Raw genomic sequence first — 23,880 nt, 5'->3', positions numbered from 1 at the left:
AAACTCTTACAAAATACTTGAGACACAGTAACTTTCCAGGCCTCTGGACATCTGGGGTCCATGGGCAGTTGTCCGCACCTGTTATAATCCAGCTGTCAGGGTACAGCAAGTTAGAATTCTGATTTAGCCACATAGTATCTTATAATTAGTTTAATAGCCTACAGAATTATAATTTCTCTTAAATTTAGCAAATTTATATATTCATACATTTAGTTCATAATTTAAAAAAACAATAAGGAAATTGTTGAAGGGATATTTTTACATTTCCTCCTTCTTGTTGAGTTTTCCACTCTAATGTCTGTACAGTAAATATAAAGCTACAGCCAGTTAGCTAAAGCTCACTAATTCAGTTCTATTCAATTCAATTTTATTTATATAGCACCAAATCACAACAACAGTTATCTCACAGAGCTTTTCATAAAAGAGCAGGTCTAGACCGTACTCTATGATGCTATTTACAGAAACCCAACAGTTCCCACCAAGAGCAGCACTAGGCGACAGAGGCAAGGAAAAACTTCCTTTTAAGAGGCAGAAACCTCGAGCAGAACCATGGCTCAGGGTGGGCGGCCATCTGCCTCGACCAGTTGGGGTGAAGGAAGAAGGGAACAGAGAGAGAGAGAGAGAGAGAGAGGGAACAGAGAGAAAAAGAGAAGGGATGGAAGGAGAGAGAGAGAGGGGTTGGGAGGCAGCCTACACAATATACACACAGAGGTACAGACAGTAAAGGTGATGTTGCTATAGACTAAATGAAAAATGGTATAGATATTTATAGTAGTGTTAATGATAACAATCGTAATGTTAATGATTATAATAACAATAATAACAATAGGACTAGTAACAATAGTTGTTGCAGCAGAGGGTGTCGAGCAGGAACACAGGGGCAGCAGGTGACCTGCAACCACAGATCCAGACTCCACAGCTCCAGAGCCAGAAACACCTGCAGGAAGTGATAGGAGGAGAGAGGAGAGGGACGAGAAAGCACAAGACTACCGGAAAGGGGAGAAGTTGTGTTAGTAACATGCAATAATAGGATGAGGTTGCATACAGAGGGAGAGAAAGTAGAGGAGAGAGGAGCTCAGTGCATCATAGGAAATCCCCCGGCAGTCTAGGCCTATAGCAGCATAACTAAGGGATGGTTCAGGACTCACCTGAGCCAGCCCTAACAATAAGCTTTATCAAAGAGGAAAGTCTTAAGCCTACTCTTAAATGTGGAGATGGTGTCTGCCTCCTGAACCCAAACTGGAACCTGGTTCCACAGGAGAGGAGCTTGATAGCTGAACGCTCTGGCTCCTAGTCTACTTTTGGAGACTCTAGGAACCACAAGTAACCCTGCATTCTGGAAGCGCAGTGCTCTGGTGGGGTAGTAAGGTACTATGGGCTCTTTAAGATAAGATGGTGCCTGACCATTAAGAGCTTTGTAGGTAAGAAGAATGATTTTAAATTCTATTCTGGATTTTACTGGAAGCCAATGCAGAGAAGCTAAGACAGGAGAAATGTGATCTCTTTTCCTGGTTCCTGTCAGAACACGTGCTGCAGCATTCTGGATCAGCTGAAGAGTCTTAATGGACTTTTTTGAGCAGCCTGATAATAAGGAATTGCAGTAATCCAGCCTAGAAGTAACAAATGCATGGACTAGTTTTTCTGCATCATTTATAGACAGGATGTTCCTGATTTTCGAAATATTACGTAGGTGAAAAAAGGCGGTCCTTGAAATTTGCTTAATGTGGGACTTAAACGACATGTCCTGATCAAAGATAACTCCAAGATTCCTCACAGTGGTGCTGGAGGCCAGGGCGATGCCATCAAGGGAAACTACTGTATATCTTTAGATAATGCGTCACGGAGGTGCTTAGGCCCCAGGAGCCGGTTGCACCAACAGGGCTTATGCCTGGTCTTAAGGTAAGTAGGTCTTAACTCAGCATTCTAAGTTCGACCTAATAGTTATGACAGTTGCACCATCCAGGCTTAAGTCCTCTTCTCGCTAAGACCGGGCATAAATCTTACGCCTAGTCAGTAGCAGGCGTAAAGTAAAAATCTAGGCAGGTTTCTATAGTAACCACTTGATAACTCAGCAGTAAAGACATGGCGCGCCTTATACACAGACTTTACAATGAGCGGGCTTTTAGACGGGAGAGAGTTATTAGGGACAGAAGCAATCCATTGGACATTTACAATGATGAGGAGCTGATTCAGAGGTTTCGATTTTGTCGGAGAGATATATATGAACTTGTTGAAGAGCTGTCACCCGACTTACAGTTTGTGTTGGATCACAACGCAGCATTGACACCCGCATTACAGCTGTTAATGGCGCTACGTTTTTATGCAAATGGTGCGTTTCAAAACACTGTTGGAGACATGATTAATGTCCACAAATCCACTGCATGTCGGGCCATCCGCAGAGTGTCACTGGCACTGAGCTGTCGCCTTCCACGATCTGCTCACCTCCCCACTGAGGCTGAGTCTGCAGTGATGAAAAACCGATTCCTCCGGGCCTCTGGCATTCCTGGTATTGTGGGCTGGATCGATGGGACTCACATCCGGATCCAGGCACCATCTGAGCATGAGTATCTGTATGTCAACCGCAAGGGATACCATTCAATCAATGTGCAGATTGCTTGTGACGCCAATTATAACATCTTTAATTTGGTGGCAAGATGGCCTGGATCTACCCATGATGCACGCATCCTCCGAGAGAGTGCGTTATACCAGGATTTCGAGGCTGGAAGAGTAAATGGGCTGCTTCTCGGTGACAGTGGATACCCACTGAAACACTGGCTGATGAATCCTATAATTGCTCCGAGGACTGAGCAAGAACAACGGTATAACACCATCCACACCACCACTAGGTCCCTCGTTGAGCGGTGCATCGGAGTCCTCAAGCGATAACTTCAGTTTTATCTGAGTTTAACATTAGAAAATTACAGGTCATCCAGGTTTTAACATCCTGAAGGCACATTTGAAGTTTAGCTAACTGATGAGTTTCATCTGGTTTGATCGATAGATATAACTGAGTATCATCTGCATAACAATGAAAGCTTATGGAATATTTCCTGATAATATTGCCTAAAGGAAGCATATATAAAGTGAAGAGGATTGGTCCGAGCACAGATCCTTGTGGAACTCCATGACTAACTTTGGCATGCATGGAGGACTCATCGTTAACATGTACAAACTGAAATTGATCTGATAAATAGGCCTTAAACCAGCTTAGAGCGGTTCCTTTAATGCCAATGAAATGTTCCAGTCTCTGCAATAGGATCTGATGATCAATGGTATCAAATGAAGCACTAAGATCTAATAAAACCAGTACAGAGACAAGTCCTTTGTCTGATGCAATAAGGAGGTCGTTAGTAATTTTCACCAGTGCTGTCTCTGTGCTATGATGAGCTCTAAATCCTGACTGAAAATCCTCAAATAAACTATTGCTCTGTAGAAAGTCACACAGCTGTTTAGCAACTGCTTTCTCCAGAACCTTAGAGAGAAATGGAAGATATAGGTCTATAGTTGGCTAAAACATCCGGATCAAGGTTGGGCTTTTTCAGAAGAGGTTTAATTACAGCTACTTTAAAGTACTGTGGTACATAGCCTGTTGATAAAGATAGATTGATTATATCTAGCATAGAAGTGCTGACTTTAAGCAACCTAGTCGGGATGGGGTCTAAGAGGCAGGTTGATGGTTTAGATGAAGAAATTAAAGTTAGTTGGTAAAGATTGAGGGAAGCAAAACAGTCTAAACATATATCTGGTTCTACAGCTGTTTCTAAGGTTCCTGAGTTAAGAGATAAGTTGTTGCCAGTTGAGGGCAGGTCTTGGTGAATTTTGTGTCTAATAGCTAGAATTTTATCATTAAAGAAGCTCATGAAGTCGTAACTACTGAGAGCTATGGGAATACTTGGCTCAATAGAGCTGTGACTCTCTGTCAGCCTGGCTACAGTGCTGAAAAGAAACCTGGGGTTGTTCCTATTTTCCTCTATTAATGACGAGTAGTACGCTGCTCTGGAATTACGGAGGGCGTTCCTATAAGTTTGAAGACTATCTTGCCAAATTAAACAAGAATTTTCCACTTTGGTGGAACGCCAATTCCTCTCAAGTTTCCGCGATATTTGCTTTAATTTGCGAGTTTCAGTATTATACCATGGAGCTAACCGTCTTTGTTTTAGTATTTTCTTTTTTAGAGGGGCTACAGAGTCCAGTGTCATTCGCAGCGAGCCTGCAGCACTATCAACAAGATGATCGATTTGGGAGGGACTGAAATTAGCATAGGAGTCCTCCGATACCTTGTGACTTGATAATGTATTTAGAGCTGATGGAATCGCATCCTTAAATTTAGCTACAGCACTATCAGACAGACATCTTGTATAGAAATTTTTGCCCAGTGGCGAGTAGTTCAGCAATACAAACTCAAAAGTTATCAAACAGTGGTCGGACAAAGAGGGATTCTGTGGGAACACCACTAAATGTTCAATATCAATACCATACACCAAAACAAATTAATCAATTAATTGTTAATTAATTAACACATATTTTGTTTGTTTAATCTGCACAAAAGTCTGCACTAGTGTAAAAACTACACATTGTGGCTTTGTGGTCTTTACGAAGTTACTGCGGCCAAGATATTGTTTGGCAATAACACCCAATAAAACTGTAACTGGACATTTTTAACTTTGGGGTTTTTTAAGGATTAAACTTGTTAATGAGTGAGCTCTGTTGGTAGGTGGATTTTGTTACTTTTGGACAGATCCAGGCTACTCCCCCTCTTTGCAGCCTTCATGCTAAACTAAGCAGCTTCTGGCTGTAGGTTCATATTTCGTTATTATACATGCAAGTGTTATCAGTGTGTTCGCGCCAAGAAAGAAAATAAGAATATTTCCCAAAATGTTGAAATGTTATTTTAAATGACACAATTAATTACTTTTTTATTTGACTATTTTACATTGCAAAAAAGTAAACATTTCAGGATCTATTATGACTTTCTCTTTGCTGAAGTTAATTTAAGACGGGCTTTTCTCTGTAACTCCTGGAGGATGAGAGCAGAGGCTTCCTTCAGCTGATTGGTGGATAAATCCATCCTTCCCATCCTGCCTTATAATCACCACACAGGAGGAGTGTGTTCAACTCCACTACACGCACCCACTTCTCTGTCAGCAACTATACATATTATAACTGGGATATTCCACTTCAGGACTTATATATCTATATCTACATATATAGATATATATATAGATAACGTTTATATCTGAATTGGTTTTCATCCATCTGCAAAAATGACAATTAGAACAGCCCGTCCAGACCGGGGACAACGTTTCTGGCCCCGTGTACACTGCTTGAAAAAGGTGGGTAGATATCATCCTCATTCTCTTTGGTTTTATTAGTTCTTCAGCTCTGTATACACTGCTGGCATTTTAGTAGTAAGTTTACTTAAGTAGTAAGTTTACAAATATATTACAAGCTGTTCTGAAATTAAGTTAGTGTTAATATTTCTGGATTACACTGATTTGCTTTTGTAGCATTAAAAAACATTTAGAGTTTTTTTTTTTTCAGTACTCAGTATTTTCAGAAATATATTTATTTTTTCCTTTTTCCAGTTACATGAGAGATCTCATTAAGCACATGTACATTTGTACCAGATTCACACATGATCTGTTTGCCACAAGAAGAGCTGGGGCTTGTTAAAGATCATCGCTAATTCCACCTTAAAGCTACTTAGCTTTGCTGCGCTCCTGCCCTGCTGTCACTGCAGTTGAAAAATACTGAACAGTTTAGCAGCAGAACCTGACCTGACATTGAGGCAAAGAAGTTTTTGATTACAATGTGAAAGGAAGCAGCCAGATACAAAACAAATTACACCGCAAATTACATGTGAAACAAAATAATTAAATGAATGAAACACACTCTCTATAACTTACAAAAGAGTAATCACTGTGTGCTGAACTAATACAGGCCTCCACTGAAACACACTGCAGTATTTTGTCTATTCCCTGTATATTTGTGAATGTACAGTATATGGATATACATATATGACTGTATGTGCTGTATTTTTGTGGCATTCAACACTAGGTTGACGTGGCAACTTCATTCATTCTTCAATTCATTCATGCAAAAAGCAACACTGAGGTAAAATACAAAGATGACATTACAGGCAATAAGTTAGGCTTATTCATATCCTCTGCTTAGATTCTATAAAATGACATTCACATGTTTCAGTCGACACGTTTGCCTAAAGTCACTTATACTTTTACCCCACATTGGGAGCAAGCTGGGCCTCAAGGTCTTGCTCAAAGACACCTCAACATGTAGACAGGAAGCAATGGGAATCAAACCACCAACCTTGCTCCATGATGGATGGCCTGCTCCACTGCACAAACTACAGCTGCATCATCTAAACTGTATGCTGAAAGACAGATGGTCTTTAATGTAATCTATTTAACTGTTTACATATTAAGGTGGGAGTGGTACCACCCTGTGAGGAAGCATTTCTAGGTGTTTAGGAAAGTGATAATGAGTTATCACATGTCACTGATGACAAGGCTGCACTTACTACCTACCCCACTGCTAACCAGCTAGGCAGGGTTGTGAGCTTGGTTTATTGCAGCATGAAGAGACCATGTTAACGGCAGCAGCTAGCGACTTAATTCAGGGAGTAAGAGCTAGCTAGGCAGTGTTTTGATTCTAAAGATGTTTCTTGATCTCTGTGTGTAGCCTACTATGTTTATTTACAGCAGCAGCCTTTAGTTGGTTGATTTGGAATAAGGCTGGCATTGGAGCTAACTGGCTAAATCTATTAGCAGTTGTTTACTGTCATGAAAGTGACATGAAATAAAATGTTTTATTAGGCTTAACTTGACGTGAAATGTGTTAGCACAAAATGATATCCAATAAAATTCTGTTATCATAATAGGCCTTTTCTAATAAATATGATTTCTATAGCGCCAGGAGCAGGAGGAAAGAGAACATACCTCCAGCAGCACAATGTTCAAAAAGTAAAGTTCCACATAGATAAATAATAGTAATGGTAGTGGTAATAAAATTAATGTTTACATAACAACAACTGTTGGGCTTCTGTAAATAACATCACAGAGTACGGTCTAGACCTGCTCTTTTATGAAAAGCGCTGTGAGATAACTGTTGTTGTGATTTGGCGCTATATAAATAAAATTGAATTGAATTGAATTGAATAAAAAATAATAACAATATAAATAAGGGCAAAAATAAATATAAAATACAAATAATAATGTATTCAATGATTTTACAAACCGTTGGTTCATTTATGTTTACACAATTCATTCATATGATTATTTATTTCATAATGTCTTTTTTATTTATTCAATTATTATATTCAAACATTTTGCAGTTCCATACACAAAAGATGCATAACGTGTCAGTTATACATGTCAGATAATTAGACTTTGAAAGGTATTAAAGTAAAGGTAATCAAAAAATTTAATAAAATTTTTCTCATAGATGTCTAAATGGCCTTGGTATAACAACCTCAGTTACAAGGAAAATATCAAAATCGACAGAGTGTCTTTTTAAAAGATTCACTCACTGATTTTATTCTCTAAATTTCCTCTCTGTTGATGTAACAACACAGCAGGGATCCAATTTATTTGTTAGAAAATGTGAATTTATTTATTTAATATGAATGTGCTCAGTATTTTTTAGTTCCCATAAATTAATACTGGTTGCTGTCCTGCTTTCAGCTGGAGGCCATTGTGGTGGAGATGCAGGACCCAAAGAGCGGAGTTAAGGGCTCGGAGCAGAAACTCAACGTCACTGTCATCCCCCATGTCATCACTGGTGAGACTGACACAAACCAACAAACACACACACACGCACACACACACATGCACACACACACACACACTAAACAAAAGTACTGAATTGACAGAATTGTCCAGTCTGGTGAAAATAATGGGGCATTTAGCAGCTAAAAAACGAAAGAGAGAAAAAAGCAAGCTTAACGTTTGGAAAGTTGTGCTCTTTGCGCTTTAAAAAGAAATTAAACAACTTTTATTTCTCAACATATTGATTATGTTCATTTTTTCATCAGGAATGAACTGAAAAAATACAATGATACATAGAATGGAATTTTGTGTCCTTGTGCTGGTTCTGTTGAATTGTATTGTATTTCATTGTATGTCAGTGTCTTAAATAATGCAATGACAGTGTTGTCAGTGAACAGGAACATTAAAAAAAGGCTTTATAAATAACCGACAGGCTGCCTTGTTGTCTAAGCTGCTAACACAGGCTAAATAAAGCAGCCCTCAATTGGATGAGATCTGGACAGTGCTTTAGGAGTCAAAGTGGCTTTTTAATCTGGTCTAAGACCAACAAGGGGAAAATCAGCATGGGCCAAACCCCCCATGGTCTGAGTAACAGTTTACAAAATGATTAGGTGGAGTAGCACCCAGTAATGTGATTCATGAAGAATGATGTGTTACCTGCAGTGTTTATTTGTGTTGTCATGTCCCCTGGCTGATGCTGCCTGGTTTTTGTCCCTCCATCGTCCCTGAAATTCACTGGAGATGTGACGTCATGATGGTTAATTGATTGATTTATTATCTTTTTTTACTTTGCATTTAATAATGTAGTGTTTGTTTAAATGCAAATGTCATTCATTTATTCAATTATTATTGTGGCACACAGACCACTACAGACTCCACACATACTGATGCTATAAACGTTTTTAAAAAAAACATTAGAATAATGATGATGTTCAACAATTATGGTGTCAGAAATATAAAACAGTGTGAGGAATAGCAGGAAGTTGAGGGCTTAGTTGAATAATATGAACGGTGTCATGGTGTAATGTGGTCTTGAGTCCCTGAAGGCCTGAAGTATGCAAGGAGGTTTAATTGATTGATTGATTGAACGGATACACAGCCACCCAGAGACTGGAGTGTGTGAAGTGTTTCAGCTCGTATCTGTGTTTCCACACAGGTCAGGACGTCATTGCATGGATCACCAACAAGCTGAAGAACACTACAGAAGGTACAATACCATTAGAATCAAAGCTCGGTTCCCAAAACATGGCACCTCCACACATGTTAGTAATAAAAAATAAAAAATCCATACCCACATGTTGTTTACTGCCTCGTCCATTCATTTCCTCTTCCTGTCTGTGTTCCAGAGGCTCAGGCCTTTGGCACCATGCTAGTGGCCTATGGCTACATCTACCCCCTGCAGAACCACAACAAGCTGGTCATGTGCAACGACAGCAGCCTCTACCGCTTCCAGGTCAAACTAAATCTCTGCTTCTTCTTACTGCCTGTGGTTGGAATCATTGTTGCACTTTAATGCTTTTTGATGCCGTCAGTTAGAAAGTTAGTGAACTAGGAGAAGATTTTGGAGCACTGTGGCGTGTGTGATGTACTTACTGTTGAAATAGGATGTTAAGACAGGACATACTGTTGTTTAAACCAATCTGATATCAGTTATTAAATAATAACTAACTTTAGTAATAACCATCTGCAGTTAATACCACCACAGTGCCATCAATAAAAATGAGGTAGAATTAAAAATGGGATCTGGACCATCTGTATTATGACATAAACATGATTCTGGTTATGTTCCACAAATAAATTGGGATTTTTTAAATAATACACTTCTGTTTATGGGAACACATTTATCATGATGCTCATCACAGCCACACCTCTACCTGTATTTTAGTTCAAAATGAATAAAAATAATTCAATTATAATATTATAAAGAGTACGGTCTAGAACTGCTCTAAATGAAAAGTTCCCTGAGAAAACCTCTGTTTTGTTGAATTGGTGTTATATAAATAATATTGAATTGAAAAGGATGTTTAAAACCTTTTCTTCAATTCAAAACAATGTTTATCTGCAATTCTCATAAAATCAGGAAAAGTTATGAGAAAACAACATTAAGTAAGTTGTTTCAGTTGTTAAAGAGGGCCCAGGTCTCCAGGAGCCCTAACAGATTAGGAAAGTAACAACTTGGACCTGACCTGAACTTGTAGCTTCAAATAGTAAATGACCTAAACCGCAGCCAAGATCTGATACTATGTTCAGGTCAGGTAGCAAAGAAAAGGGAAAATGCAGTGTATGGAACATTAGATCAGGTGTTAGTGTAATCCTGCCACTTTTATTCATAGATCTAGAGATTCTCTACACACTGAATCACTTAAACTGTCTTTTGAATCTAAACCTTTTCAGACCCCGTACTTCTGGCCTACACAGAAATGGGTTGCAGAGGACACCGACTATGGTGGGTACAGTGTTTCATACGGACTGGTGGTTTGAACAGAAAGATCAGGAGCTTCAGTGATCAGTCACTAGGCAAATGGTTTAGAAAATTTAGCATTGTATTAGAAGAAGGGACACTGCTATTTTTATTCAAATCCACATGAATGAGAGGCACTCTCCCCTCCTTCAGCTAAACTGTCTACGAGCAAGACACTCAGTAGTTGCCCTTATTTCTGCAGCAAGGCTAAACACATCCTGTCTGAGTTCTGGATATGAAACTGATGTCAGTATTCTCTGACAGTGGGTTTCCCAAGTGTTCCCAAGTCTTCATTTAGTTGTTTGCAATAATTCATGTGTGTAATTAGTAATAAGTTATTTTTGCTCTGATTACAGCCATTTACCTGGCAAAGAGGAACATCCGCAAGAAAGGCGTACTAGAACCCTACGAACAGGTTTGTGTACACATATGAAAAAAATATGTTTGTATGTGTGTGTGTGTGTGTAACAAATGTGCTGCTTTCATTGTACATAATGCTAAAAGCTTCAAGCCAAACTGACAGCGGTCGAGAGTGTTTTTTTTCCACTGACACATACTCAGTCTGGATGCAGACATTGCATTCAATGTGTACGCCAGTCAAAAATCCGGTATCTGTGTCTATAATAAGCACGGCCAATCTCATTGGCTGGCCTACCTGCCTACCTGGGCAATCACTGTGGTTTCTAAATCCAGCTGTCTCTTGCAGGTTGCTCTAACATTGTCTGAGTCTTGCTGTTATTACCTCCTACTCTAAATAGAAGCTTTAGAGGGATCATTGACCAAATGCAGAACAGGTTCAGTTGGGTTGTTATCAGTGTGTGTTATCAGTTAGATGAACCTGGCCCCCTTCATCAAGACCCAGTTAAACCCAGTTGTATCCCAGAGCGTTTCCCATGCTTTCGGTCCTATAGATGAAAATGTTTGAAGATGTTTTATGGGATCAAAGTTGTGACAGGAAAATTGTTGTAACTTAAACCTACAATGACATGAGCTCAGTACAAACTGCCAATCAATGATTCACATGAAAATATTAGTTTTTAAGAAAGATTGTATTTGCATTCATTTATTTGGTAAAACAATTTTACTTATTGCTCCTAGTACTACTGTAATATGGAACTTTTCCTAGCTGGTCTTAAAAATATTGGACATGTTTAAAATACTCCAATGATTTGGGGGACCCAGGACACCATGGTTTATTTCTTGTGTGAAAAAAGTCAACAGTGAGTCTTTTTATTTAAGTTACACAGGTTACGTTAGTAACATTACTTAACTTACGTAAGTTAAGTCACTTAAGTAATGTTGTTATTTTTAACCAAACCGTGATCGCGTTTTCTTAAACCTAACCCAGTAGTTTTTGTTCCAAATCTTAACGAAATTGCAACATTTCACAACGTTAACCGCTAGTTTTATTTTGAAAGTCTAACCTGACATTGCATTTTTATTATTGCTAACCACCTACAAGGGCATTAAAAAGCAACACCAAGGGGTCTTGACCAAGCATCCATGTAACAAGTTTAAAGTAAGAATGTGTTACAACAGCAGAGGCCTGACTTTTAGTTTCTGGTATGGGTCAATTGCTATACTGAATAATTGATATTAAATATATAAAATACTGAAGACTGAAGTAGATAATTCAGCCTAACATGTTTAATACAATACAATAAAACTTACCATGAGGCTTAAAGGTTCATTGTTTCTACTGGAATCTAGTCTATCACATCTTCACTGTTTGTTCTTGCTGTAACATGTTTGGTTCTCCATTAACAGATGTGGAGTGATTTTTACAACTTGCTGCTCCATGCTGTCACTGTTTTGTGTTTTAAACAGGCACATTACAACCACCTCCATGAATGGCTGAACCACAAGTGGGACTTTATCGTCATGCAGGCCACCGAGCAGTACAAGTAGGTGAAACCATTACAGCTTGGTACTAAACCTAAGTACTTCCTCTTTTTCAAAGATTATTATTTAGGGGGCATTTACCTTTATTTGACAGGTCATGGTGAAGATGAACAGGAAAGAGAGAGAAAGAGGATGACATGCAACAAAGGATGCTAGCTAATAGAACTAGATTAGATTAGACTAATAGAACTGGGGACATTGCGATTACGCATTTATTAATATGGAGCCAAATTAGTGTCAGTATTGATCAATGCACACAGAAAGATTCACAAATGTATTTTGGGATTTATATAAAAAATATTTCAACAAAATAGTTTTCAATGAAGACAAAAGGTGGGTCGGTGTAGTAGTAGGTGTAATTTTAGTCTTTTTTTACAAGGTGAAAAAAACATTTTAAACACAAATTATTTATTGGCACAAAGCTCATAGACAGACAGGGAGACAGCTTCACACAACATGCTGGAAACTCAGGTAAACTCTCAATGCAACGTTAAAGTAATGTTTTTATCAGCTAGACATTGAAGTTATCCATGCTTGTTACATAATAACATTAAATAAATGATAACATTAAATCGTTACATGATACATTAAATAATTACTGCATTTAGCTGACGTGATACATCGTTGTTAGCTCGCCTGTCTGCTTTACAGTAACTAACATTACTATCTATGTATCTTTCACCGGAGGCTCAGCACAGCTTAATGTATTGGATGATTATGAAACGGTTATTGAGCTAGACTGAGTATTATAAATGAGATTGTTGCCACACTTTAGTAGTCGGAGAGGCTTGGGAGGGCGCACAGGGCTGCGTCCGACCCGGTGTCCTCACATTAAAAGCAGAATAGTGGCTGTTCCAAGCAACAGAGAAAACAAGCTTGTGCTAAGTGGTTAGGTTAGAGCCCATAGAGGTAGTAAAAATTTGATTTATTAATAAGAGATTTCATTGAAAAACTACATATAGCCCCATTTAAAAACTTGTCAGGAGAGAATCTTTAAGCTGATTCAGATATGACCAATGGGCGAATGGAGTCCCGCCACAGATACCTACAGAGAGAGTTACATTTTTAGGCATACCTCAGCCACAGGACACATTTTGGTCAGTGTGAAAAAGTCTTCATTACCCAGCCCTAGATAAGTATTTTTAACTTTCAAATACCAAACGATGGCACCAAACACTTGTACAATATAGGGTAACTACACTTATATATATCTATAAATATATAATATATGTGAGAAGTAAGACAACCTGCCGCTGCTGGGACACCAGTACAACCAGTTCAGCTAACCAGTCTGTGAGCATTTTAATAAGCCAGGTTTTAGATTTTAGTCAATTATTTCCTCTTAACACCTAACATTTGTCTGCATGTGCACGTGCATGTGTGTGTGTGTGTGTGTGTGTGCCAGGGCTGGTAAGGAGAGGAAGAAGCCGGATCGCGTGGTGTTTGATTGCCAGGAGAGGGCTTACTGGATGGTGAACAGGCCACCGGTCAGTGTGTGTGACTCTGTGTTTTACATGTGTGTGTATATATATACAGTGCAATGATCCAAATAAAGGCATGCTGTATCTACAGTAGCAGAAGTACATATTACTATATACTTTTTATACTTACTGTCCATTAATCATGAACCTGTCCTGTTTTTGTCCAGCGTCGTACTCACAGTGCTATGGATTATGGTCCAGAGCGTCTTATTAATCCCAACGTAGATGAGGTAACAGGTCAGTATACACAAACACACACACACACACACACACACACACACACACACACACACACACACACACAGACTTACTGGAGTTTAACATGCAGCATAGTACTGCTGGACTGCTCCCTACACACAGAACCTGCCTGAGTCTCTCACTCTGCTTCTCCTTCCTTCCCTTTCTTGTCCTTTCCACACAGATCCATTGATTTTTTAAAACACCCAAAACAAGTTACAAAGTCTATTTTCAGATTTTTCTCTCTGTGCTGCCTAATGAATGGTGGGTGAAATTAGAGGTTGGACTTTTGTAAAACTGGCAAAATTATTATTTTTTAATCTATTCACATTTAGAAGCAGAATCAGTTTCAGATAAATGTGTTTTGGTTCTCATGGCAACGGCAGAAAATGTTGAAAATGCTCTGAATATGCTGCTGTCATTGACATCTGCTCCATAACAAAAGCTCATCGGTCCTGTAGTGTTTAGTGGCAAACTGTCTCTGAAACAAAGCTGAAATGATTTAGGCTACGGCAATGGCCATAACCCTGGAGTACTGTGAAATTGTCAAGGAGACGTTGCTGTTTGAGGTAAACACTGAGGGTAATGTGGTAAAATGTTAAATAGTGGAATAGTAGCCAGATTTGCTACTCCATTCCTATTCCTTCCAAGGAAAGGTGATACAGCTGCTCAAACTTGCTCAACTTTCCTTGGAAGAGGTTTTGCAAACCTATTGTTTGCGTTTCTATGGAGCACTAAGGTGACTTAAGGTGGTTATGAAATCCACATAGAGGATACAGATGATGGTGTCTTGTGTCTGGATGTAACACATTGTTCTCCCAGTGAATCTTAGGCATTCCCAGTCATTGTTGTCAATGGCTAGGCTGCCATATAATGCATCCTCAACAGACAAATAAATATTGCAGTCTTGGTAATTTGACTGAAGTAAAAGATCTGAATACTTCCTCCTCCTCCCCTGCTTGTTAGCTTTCATCCAGTCTGTCTGCAGTGTTTTGTAGGTTAGACACATAAGATGTTTTTTAGTCTATGTTCCTGAAACTGGACACTTTTTGGACATTTCAATCTGCGGTATGTGAAAGACTGTGTGGCAAACTCAAAGAGGCAAAAGTCAACACACATGCTGCACCACTCCACCCATCTCAGCAAAAGCTGATTTTCTTTGGAGCCAGGAAATGACCAAACAGGCGGGTGCAAAAACTGCACTACCACCCAGCTAAGATTGCATTGCAACTTTGTTTGTTCTACTGCTGGCTTGAAAATATGGACCCTTGTCTAAAAGTGACTCCTCAAATAATTTTGATTGTGGTTGTTTGATTTTCTAGAATAAGGTTTTAACAAAGTGTCAATAATATACCTGCAGGCTAACTAGTTTTAAAGACATAGACATGATTCCTAAAACTACTATTAGACTAAACCTAGACTACAAAGAGTAAATGTTGAGGTTCACTGGAGTATATTATTATTTTATACAATTTCAAATAAACCATACAGAACTTTACTGCAGAAAGAAGCCATTCATAAAAGCAAGCAGTCTCTTTGTGAACCAATTATAATGTTTGTAACAAGCAAAAAATGCACTGTGAATTGTGTCGAAACAGTAATTTGGGGCCACGACTACAGTAATGGCTCACCCCGCCCTTTGAATGTCGTTCTCCTGTGGAGAGAACCCATTTCATTCATTGTATTTTTCTTGTCTTTGTCTTTTTTCTAACAGATTTCCTTACGTTGATGAAGATAAGGAAGTAAAGGGTTAAAAAAAATAGCATACAGTGTTTTACCCAGACTGTCATTCTTGTATTTAAACTACACTCATAAACTTGTGCTCCATGCAGTCTGTAGTCGGTCTCTCCAGGAAATGGTTATGTTGTGTAAATGTAAAATCAACCACTGCATTATTTTCAAGGGATTGCAATTTTGTTTCATTCCCACAGAAATTCCACAATACTTATAAATTGTACTTCCGTGGATAAAATACACCTATACAAAACCAGATCACTTCAAATTAAAAAAGTTTAGTCACTGGATTGTATCACACAACACTGCTGCAAATGTATTCATTTTTGGCTGCAATAAACACAACCAACAACCGAGTAACCTTTTCTCTGGAGGGACTGTTTTCTGCTTTCTAATTTCACCTTTCTGTTTGTGCTTTAACAGAGGTAGCTTTCACAGTAGGTTTCTTTAGGTTTAACACCACAGATAGTATCAGGATGTTCCTCTGTTATGCATCCCAATATACACTGTGGAATATGAGCCAAACTAACTGTCACCTTGAAAACACTTTTTTTCCTTCTTGTCTCTCAGAACATCACCTTCGACATTTACAGACGCATGGTGAGTTTAAAAATACACACACTGATATTCTGATTTTATCATGCCCACATTCCTTCCAAACTCATTGTCGATGGTTTGAAGCTGTTAACTGTGTTGAGTTTCAAAACAACAAAGAGCAGGCCGTTTTCTTATTATGGACGTCTGCCTAGAGGTTTGAAAGTGGATAGTTTTATATCCTTTGATTCACTATAAAACTAGTCACAAATTGCCCAAAGCAACTCACGGTTTGGTTTGTGTTCCTCTTTTATCTTAGAACATGTTCTATCAACAAGCCATCATGAGGTCAAAGGTCAAATCTAGTGTGTCCCTTGGAGCGTAAGTTCCTCTCATTTATTTATTTGGAAACCTTTCTCGGGGTTCAAATTCATTTTAAGGATTTTGTTGTATATACATGCAAACTCTACTTATTATAAGATTATTTAATAAAACAGAATCTTTGGATGATCAGTATTTAGTCATCAATTAAAACGATGACATAGACGCTCTGTGGAGTCCATTGGTCTCATAATAGTTCTGTTTCTGCAGACTGGTCAAGTACGTCACAACCTACAAAAACCACGACCCGTTCCTGGCTCCCTGTCTACCCAGCAACCCTTGGCAAACAGATAATGACACATATTGGACTCTCAACATGAGAAGGTAAGGCATGTTGCATTTTCTCTTTCTGCCTGGTTATCAATCTCTCATCAGGAAATGATCACATTGATGGTGAGACGATGGCATGATTACTGTCATGCAGCACTGGGAGATTGTCGGCCTCCTCAGAGCTTTACACTGTATTTACATCGTGAGCTTGTATTTTAGATTTAAGTGGAGGCCTGTGATGATGATAACACATCTGTCATATCAGGTTCATATCCTGGCTTTACAATGTTTTCTCTGCTACTGTTAATAGAAGCAGTAAAGACTAGCCACATTACAGCTAGCTTAGCTATAAGCACAGTGCTAAATGCTAAATGTAAAGCGTCAGGTCATCTCTCCTTTCTGTAGTATCTGTTTGATCTGAGCAGAACAGGAGAAAGAAAGCTTTCAGAATTTTAACCAGTGAACAGATGGAGTGATGGGAAATCCATTCCAACATGATTCTTTTTATCAGGGAGTGGGTAAGAGTGCAGACAGGGTTTATGGGAACTATAGTCGTAATATGAGACACAGTGCATCATCAGTACTTTGAAGTGGTGCCCGTTTATCTAAAAGTAGAGTTCATTATTTACCTTGGAAGGAGGAAATAAAGGAGAACAAAAAAATCAAGTTCCACTTACTATCTTTTTCAGATGCTTTCAGCCACACTGAACCTCGATCTGTTTGGATGTTGTTACATTAATTTTTTTATAATGACTGTATTATAAGGTCTCATGAGGTAAAATGAAATTCTCAAATGCCTTTCTCATGAAATTATGCCTCCTAGTCTATTGGCCATCAACTCATAAATCCATATGGCTCCATACAGATGGGTCTGCATAATAAATACATCATATAGCTGTATTCCAAACTGTTTCGTATGCCTGTAAAAGTGTTACTTTTTAAAAGTCACAGTCTGTGTTTATGTGCAGAGTTGATGTCCCCACTAAGATGCGAGTAGAGCGCTGGTCCTTCAGCTTGTTCGAGCTGCTGAGTGACCTGCGAGGCCGAGACGACTTCAAGGTCTTCCTCAAGAAGGAGTTCAGTGGTATGTTGCCAAATGTCAATTAACACATTTCAGTTTGGATCATGAATCTCTTGCGCTAAACCTGACTGACATTCCTCAGATGGTTGAGGCACGGTGTGTGTTTCAGCTCTTAACACAAGCATACCCGTTACTTTCTTTGTAAAATCAAAATATCACATACACACACTGTTAGATTTTCAGAAGTTACAGTTCCTATATGCAGAACACATGGACATACAGTAAGGTAGAACAGTAGGATCTCACGACACGCAGCCAACATGTGACATGTATTTGAATGCACAAATTAGGAGTTCCCAAGACAGCAAAGCAAAGCACTTGGGACTATCTGTTTGATATGCTGCCATCCAAAAATCAGACAGGAGCAGCACTTCAATTACTTTCTGCAGCTAAGTTTTCCTTGTGTTCCTTGAATGGGGTTGTTAAAGTTTCTTTATAGGTGGTTCCTTAGGGACAAAATTATTTTCTATCCATCTTCAACCGCTTATCCTCGTCGCCAGTCCATCGCAGGGCCACACAGACATACAACCACTCACACTCACACCTAAGGACAATTTTAGAAACACCAATTAACCTAGCCTGCATGTCTTTGGACGGTGGGAGGGAGCCGGAGCACCCGGAGAGAATCCACGCAGACACGGGCAAAATTATTTTATGGTCTCATATTTTAAACAACGTCGACAGGACAGGCTCCTCCACAGACTGATATAAGAGCGTGGGTGTGAAAAGACTTTAATAAATAAGTGTCCAAATGGATGTATGTGTATCCCAGGGGAGAACTTGGCTTTTTGGGAGGCAGCTGAAGAACTGAAGTGGGGCACTGCATCTTCCATGTCAACAAAAGCTGAGACCATCTTCAAGTAAGACAAAAAAAATTGGACTGTTTATCTGTGTTTAAATGTGAGTCTACGTGTGTTGTGTGTTATGTTCTTGCTTTATTTTACATACCATGCCATACTTTCATCCATTATTGACAATATGTCAGTCTACTTGAACTTGAAGGAAGAGTGAATTTCACTGCTGCTCAAGAAAAAATGTGTACTTTATACTGAGGCAGGTTTTTACAGTAAAGTAAGTGTAGCAATGATCTACCTATAATGTCTCACAATAACTATAGAATAAAAATAAAACAAAAAGAAAGTGGTAGGCAATCGCTTTATAATATCCTGCATTCTGATTGGTGCATAGTACAAACGTAGTAGTTAAATAACTAAAACTCTTCTAACTGTGGTGGAAACTAGTGTGATTACGTGGGACCATATGCCTCATTGGTTTCAACTGGCCTTTAAAAAGGAAAATTATGGTTCTACTAGAAGTATTATATTTCTAGACAGAGTCAGTAAAGTCCTCTTACATTCCAGTATGATATTGATCTGGAGTGTCTGTGTGTTCAGGACCTTCCTGGCCCCTGGTGCCCCCCGCTGGATCAACATTGATGGCAGGACAATGGGTCTGACAGTGAAAGGCCTGGATCATCCTCACCGCTACGTGCTGGAAGCTGCACAGACACATGTCTTCATGCTCATGAAAAAGGTTTGTACTGCTAAAGAGGCAAAAAATGTATATTTATATAAATAATTCATTTATAGGGTGGTTAATACCAATACGTTATTCATGATTAATTTGATTATCTACTGACATCTCTGGCTCTCTGTTTAGCCAAAAAAATGTATTTAAGTCACTGCCCAAGTGTATATCCCCTTACAGACCAGTGTAGCTGAAGGGGGCGCGGGGGTGTAGGGTAAGGTGGGCAGGAGACAAATTCTACTGGCCGGCTGGTCTACAGGGGTTACCAGATTAGTCAAAGCTCTGACATAGAGTATATTATTTGCACTATAATGTTACATTTGTGATCAAAATCATATACACCTCTATGACTGAGATTAAAGGCGCTTTATTGCAGTGAAGCTGGTCACCTGCATGTGCTTTCTTGCTACAGGATACCTTCTTCCGTTACCTCAAGTCACCGGTGTACAAAGAAATCCAGAAGCAGGCACTGAGCCCTGAACCTCATAACTTCAGGTTGGTGGCTAAACTGATCGAATCCTAACCATAAGAAGTTAAAAACTAAAACTAATAATTAAAACTAATGTTTCAACCACTCGGATTCATCTCACAGATTTCATGTGAAAAAATTATAGTTTTGGATAGTCTGTTAGGACTTCTACTTTAACTTGTTCACAGAAAGATTATTTCACTTCCAATTCACTATATCACACTTCCAATGGGCCAGAAGTTTACATACAAGTTGATGTTGCGTTTGAAGAGCTTGGGAAATTCCAGAAAATCATCTCATGGCTTTAGAAGCTTCTGATAGGCTGACTGACTTAATCTGAGTCAATTAGAGGTGTACCTGTGGATTTATTTTAAAGCAACATTGTGTAATATTACCACAGCAGCGAAACAGTAGGGGCGCCAAATTCCACAAAAACATCATGTTTACGGCCCACCTTCAAACTCAGCGGCTCGCTGCTTGACATTTTGGGAAAATCAAAAGAACACAGCCATAAACCTTGGGGAAAAAATTGTGGAACTCCACAAATCTGGTTCGTCCTTGGGAGCAATTATCAAATGCCTGAATGCACCACTGTCATCTGTAAAACAATAGTTTGCAAGTATAAACCGCATCCAAAATCACCATAAAAAAGCCACACTCTGGCTTTCTGGAGAATTGTCCTCTGGTCTGATGAAAAATGGATCTGTTTGGCTGTAATGACCATTGTCATGTTTGGAGGAAAAAAGGTTTGGTTTGCAAGCCAAAGAACACCATCCAGACCATGAAGCACAGGGGTGGCAGCATCATGTTGTGGTGGTGCTATGCTGCAAATGGGACTGGTGCACTTCACATAATAGATCACATCATGAGGAAGGAAGGTGAATATATTGAAGAATAACCTCAAGACAACAGTCAAAGTTAAAGCTTGGTCGCAAATCGGTCTTACTAATGGATGACCCCAAACATACTACCAGAGTTATGGCAAAAAGGCATAAGGACAACAAAATCAAGGTATCACAAAGCCCTGACTTCAAGCCAACTGAAAATTTGCGGGCAGAACTGGAAAAGCGTGTGCAAGCAAGGCGGCAGTTCTGTCAGGAAGAATGCACCAAAGTTCCAGCAACTTAATGTGAGAGGCTTGTGGAAGGCTACTCGAAACGTTTGACCCAAGTTAAAATATTTAAAGGCCATGATACCAAATACTAACTCAGTGTATGTAAACTTCTGAACCACTGGGGATGTGATTAAAGATGAAAGAAATCATTCTCTCTACTATTATTCTGTTCTATTTCACATTTCACTTAAAATAAAGTAGTGATCCTCACTGATCTGAGACAGGGAATGTTTGCTAGGATTAAATGTCAAGAAATGTGAAAAACTGAGTTTAAATGTATTTGGCTGTGGTGTCTGTCCTGAGACCCTGCCCAGGTAAGAGGTTGACCATGACCTTTGAGTGGTCATAGGATTAGAAAGGCGCTATACAAGGACAGACAGCTTACCATTTATATGCCATTTGGGCCTAGTCACACCATAAAATGAATCTCAACTTCATGTCTTCCCGGGACCAGGCTTGCTTTCCTGAATTGGTCACTACACTACAGGTTTCAACTGTCAGTATGCCTGGATTTTAAACCAACTGAAAGCTGCTTACAAAAGCACTGTGCCACCCTAGTTAAAGAGAATTATCTTGAGTTCACCATGTTTCTGTTTCTACCCTAGTCCGGCCCAGCTTGAGCAAAATGCTCGGACCCGAAGCCTAGGCATCCATCCCATCATCCTCTGGCAGCAAGAGGAGGAGGAAAAGGCCAAGGCCGCCGCTGCCTCCGCTCCTGTCGATGTCAAGGCCATGATGAGCAAAATAGACAGGAAGAAGTAGAGTTATACTGTGGACGTGTGTGTGTGCGTGTGTGTGTTCAGGGTTCTACATGTCATGTCACACACAAAGTACCAACACAGGAACCCTCTATTAGGGTGTATACACTGTAAAGAAGGATTTGCTTAGGTCTTCAGTATCATGCCAATGTTAGTGTTTTAGCAAATAATCAAATGAAAAAAAAAATCCCATTTACTTTAGGTTGTTGAACAGGCCTTCTAGACACAGGTCCAGAGGCAAAACGACCACAAAGACCCAAAACGACCACTTTTTAGAAAGTGATAGTTACAGGAGACTTACTATAAGTATGTTGCTTCTATATACATCATATGACTTATATAGAAAATTTGTATCAACAAATCAAATGTATCTAATGTGAAATACATACAATAATGTCACATTAGTTAAATAATTAATTAGAAATTCAAGATTATTATATATATATTACAGTAGCCGTTTTGTCTAAAGCCAAGCCAAGTTTATATAGTCTGATTTTCACTAGAGCAGTTAAACAGTTGTTTAATCAGCTCTACTTGTTAAACTGTGAGGCTGTACTGAAGTGACATACACTATCTCACTAATGTGTGCTTGGAGACACTGGAGCTTTTGTTGCAGCAATATGTATTGCATATGTTAATATGTATTGGACCCATACCATTGATTTCAAACCCATTTTATACAGTTTATATTACGTATAAACTACTACTACTGGTATCCTGCGATGGCAGGTTGGTGTTTTCAGTGAGTTTTGTATATTCCAAGGCAACACATGATAATGGGAACTAATCAACTAATTTGTGCCACAGTTGGGTAGTTGGGTCAAGACATAACAAATGATACTAAATAATATGGTATAATAATGATCATGTTACAGTGTTGGTCAAATGTATTTGTAACAATGTTTACATGTTCTTTTCACAGCGGTGTCACAGAATGGTAAACACCAGTGCAGTTAATGAAATCGATAAGGGATGTCAGATTGGACTTGAACGTTTTAACAGAGAATCTGTTTTACAAACTGGGGGCCAGTAGTCTGAAATATGTGGACTTTTACCAAGAAGGGAGGGTCTCAACAAGAGGATGCTGTTATGGGTAGTGTAGGATCCAGCATTTTTGGAACTTCACCCATTGGAAATTAAAAGGCAGGAATAAGTATATCTACGCCTCTGGTGCTTTGTGTTTAACCATTCTATTTTTTCCCTCTCTAGCAAGTCCTGGAACTAAATCAATATACCCCTTTAAAAATAAAGGTCATGATAAAACACGTTGGTTACACAGGGGAAATTGGTTACATGCATAAAAATGCTACATCTTGCAATATGTGATTAAGCCCATGAAGTAAAATCAGCACTAAACAAACTACAAGACTGTAAGCTATGCTAGCAACTCTGTGAGGCTGTATCTAGGCACAGCGGTACGTTGAGCTAAATCAGTATGTATTAAAATGCTTAACACGACAACACTAACATGCTGATTTTGGAAGGTATTGTTTTTACCATGTGCACCATCTTAGTTTACAGCGTTAGCTTGCTAACTTTGGCGGCACATGCAGGTATTAGGTCATAAACTAAAGTACTGAACAAATTAAAAATATAACCTTATGATGGAGGTGTCTGTGAAGAATCTCAGTCATCCAGGTCATAGTTATCCAACGAAGGTTAAAGTAAAAGGGCAACTGGACTTGGTTGAAGATACTGGAAGACGTTTCGTTTTGGTATCTTCATCTGAGACCAACAGGTTACGTTTGTTGAGTTTCCTGGGAAGTGATGAAAGGACAGGTCCAATGCAGTGAGGAATGCACAGACCTGTATATTGGGGAGACTAAACAACCACTACACAAACGCATGGCTCAACACAGAAGGGCCAACTCCTCAGGTCAAGACTCTGCAGTCTACTTACATCTGAAGGACAGAGGACACTCGTTTGAGGACCACCAGGTGCACATTTTAGACAGAGAAGATGGATGGTTTGAAAGAGGTGTCAAGGAAGCATCTACACCAGGGTGGAGAAGCCGTCATTGAACAGGGGAGGGGGTCTACGCCACCACTTATCCCCCACTTACAATGCTGTCCTTTCATCACTTCCCAGGAAACTCAACAAACGTAACCTACTGGCCTCAGGTGAAGATACCAACGATGGTCGTTCA

General features: G+C 39.2%; 1 protein-coding gene across 1 annotated transcript; it reads left to right on the top strand.

Moving 5' to 3' along the window:
• Positions 1-5,264: 5,264 nt before the first annotated feature.
• On the top strand, positions 5,265-22,885 carry rgs9a (regulator of G protein signaling 9a). Its single transcript, XM_038739401.1, has 17 exons — positions 5,265-5,333; positions 7,701-7,797; positions 8,941-8,991; positions 9,131-9,237; positions 10,179-10,230; positions 10,602-10,660; positions 12,073-12,149; positions 13,553-13,634; positions 13,796-13,858; positions 16,170-16,199; positions 16,453-16,514; positions 16,725-16,838; positions 17,753-17,868; positions 18,638-18,725; positions 19,260-19,398; positions 19,805-19,887; positions 21,581-22,885. The coding sequence occupies exons 1-17, from the start codon at positions 5,265-5,267 to the stop codon at positions 21,735-21,737; spliced, it is 1,446 nt and encodes a 481-aa protein (XP_038595329.1). The 3' UTR covers positions 21,738-22,885.
• Positions 22,886-23,880: the final 995 nt, after the last annotated feature.

This window comes from Micropterus salmoides, unplaced genomic scaffold (genome assembly GCF_014851395.1).
Source record: "Micropterus salmoides isolate LMB-PRFRI ecotype aquatic unplaced genomic scaffold, ASM1485139v1 Ms_hic_scaffold_10, whole genome shotgun sequence".
Taxonomy (NCBI): Eukaryota; Metazoa; Chordata; class Actinopteri; order Centrarchiformes; family Centrarchidae; genus Micropterus; species Micropterus salmoides.
The sequence above is the reverse complement of the archived record's forward strand: the minus strand, read 5'-3'. Positions and strand labels throughout refer to the sequence as shown.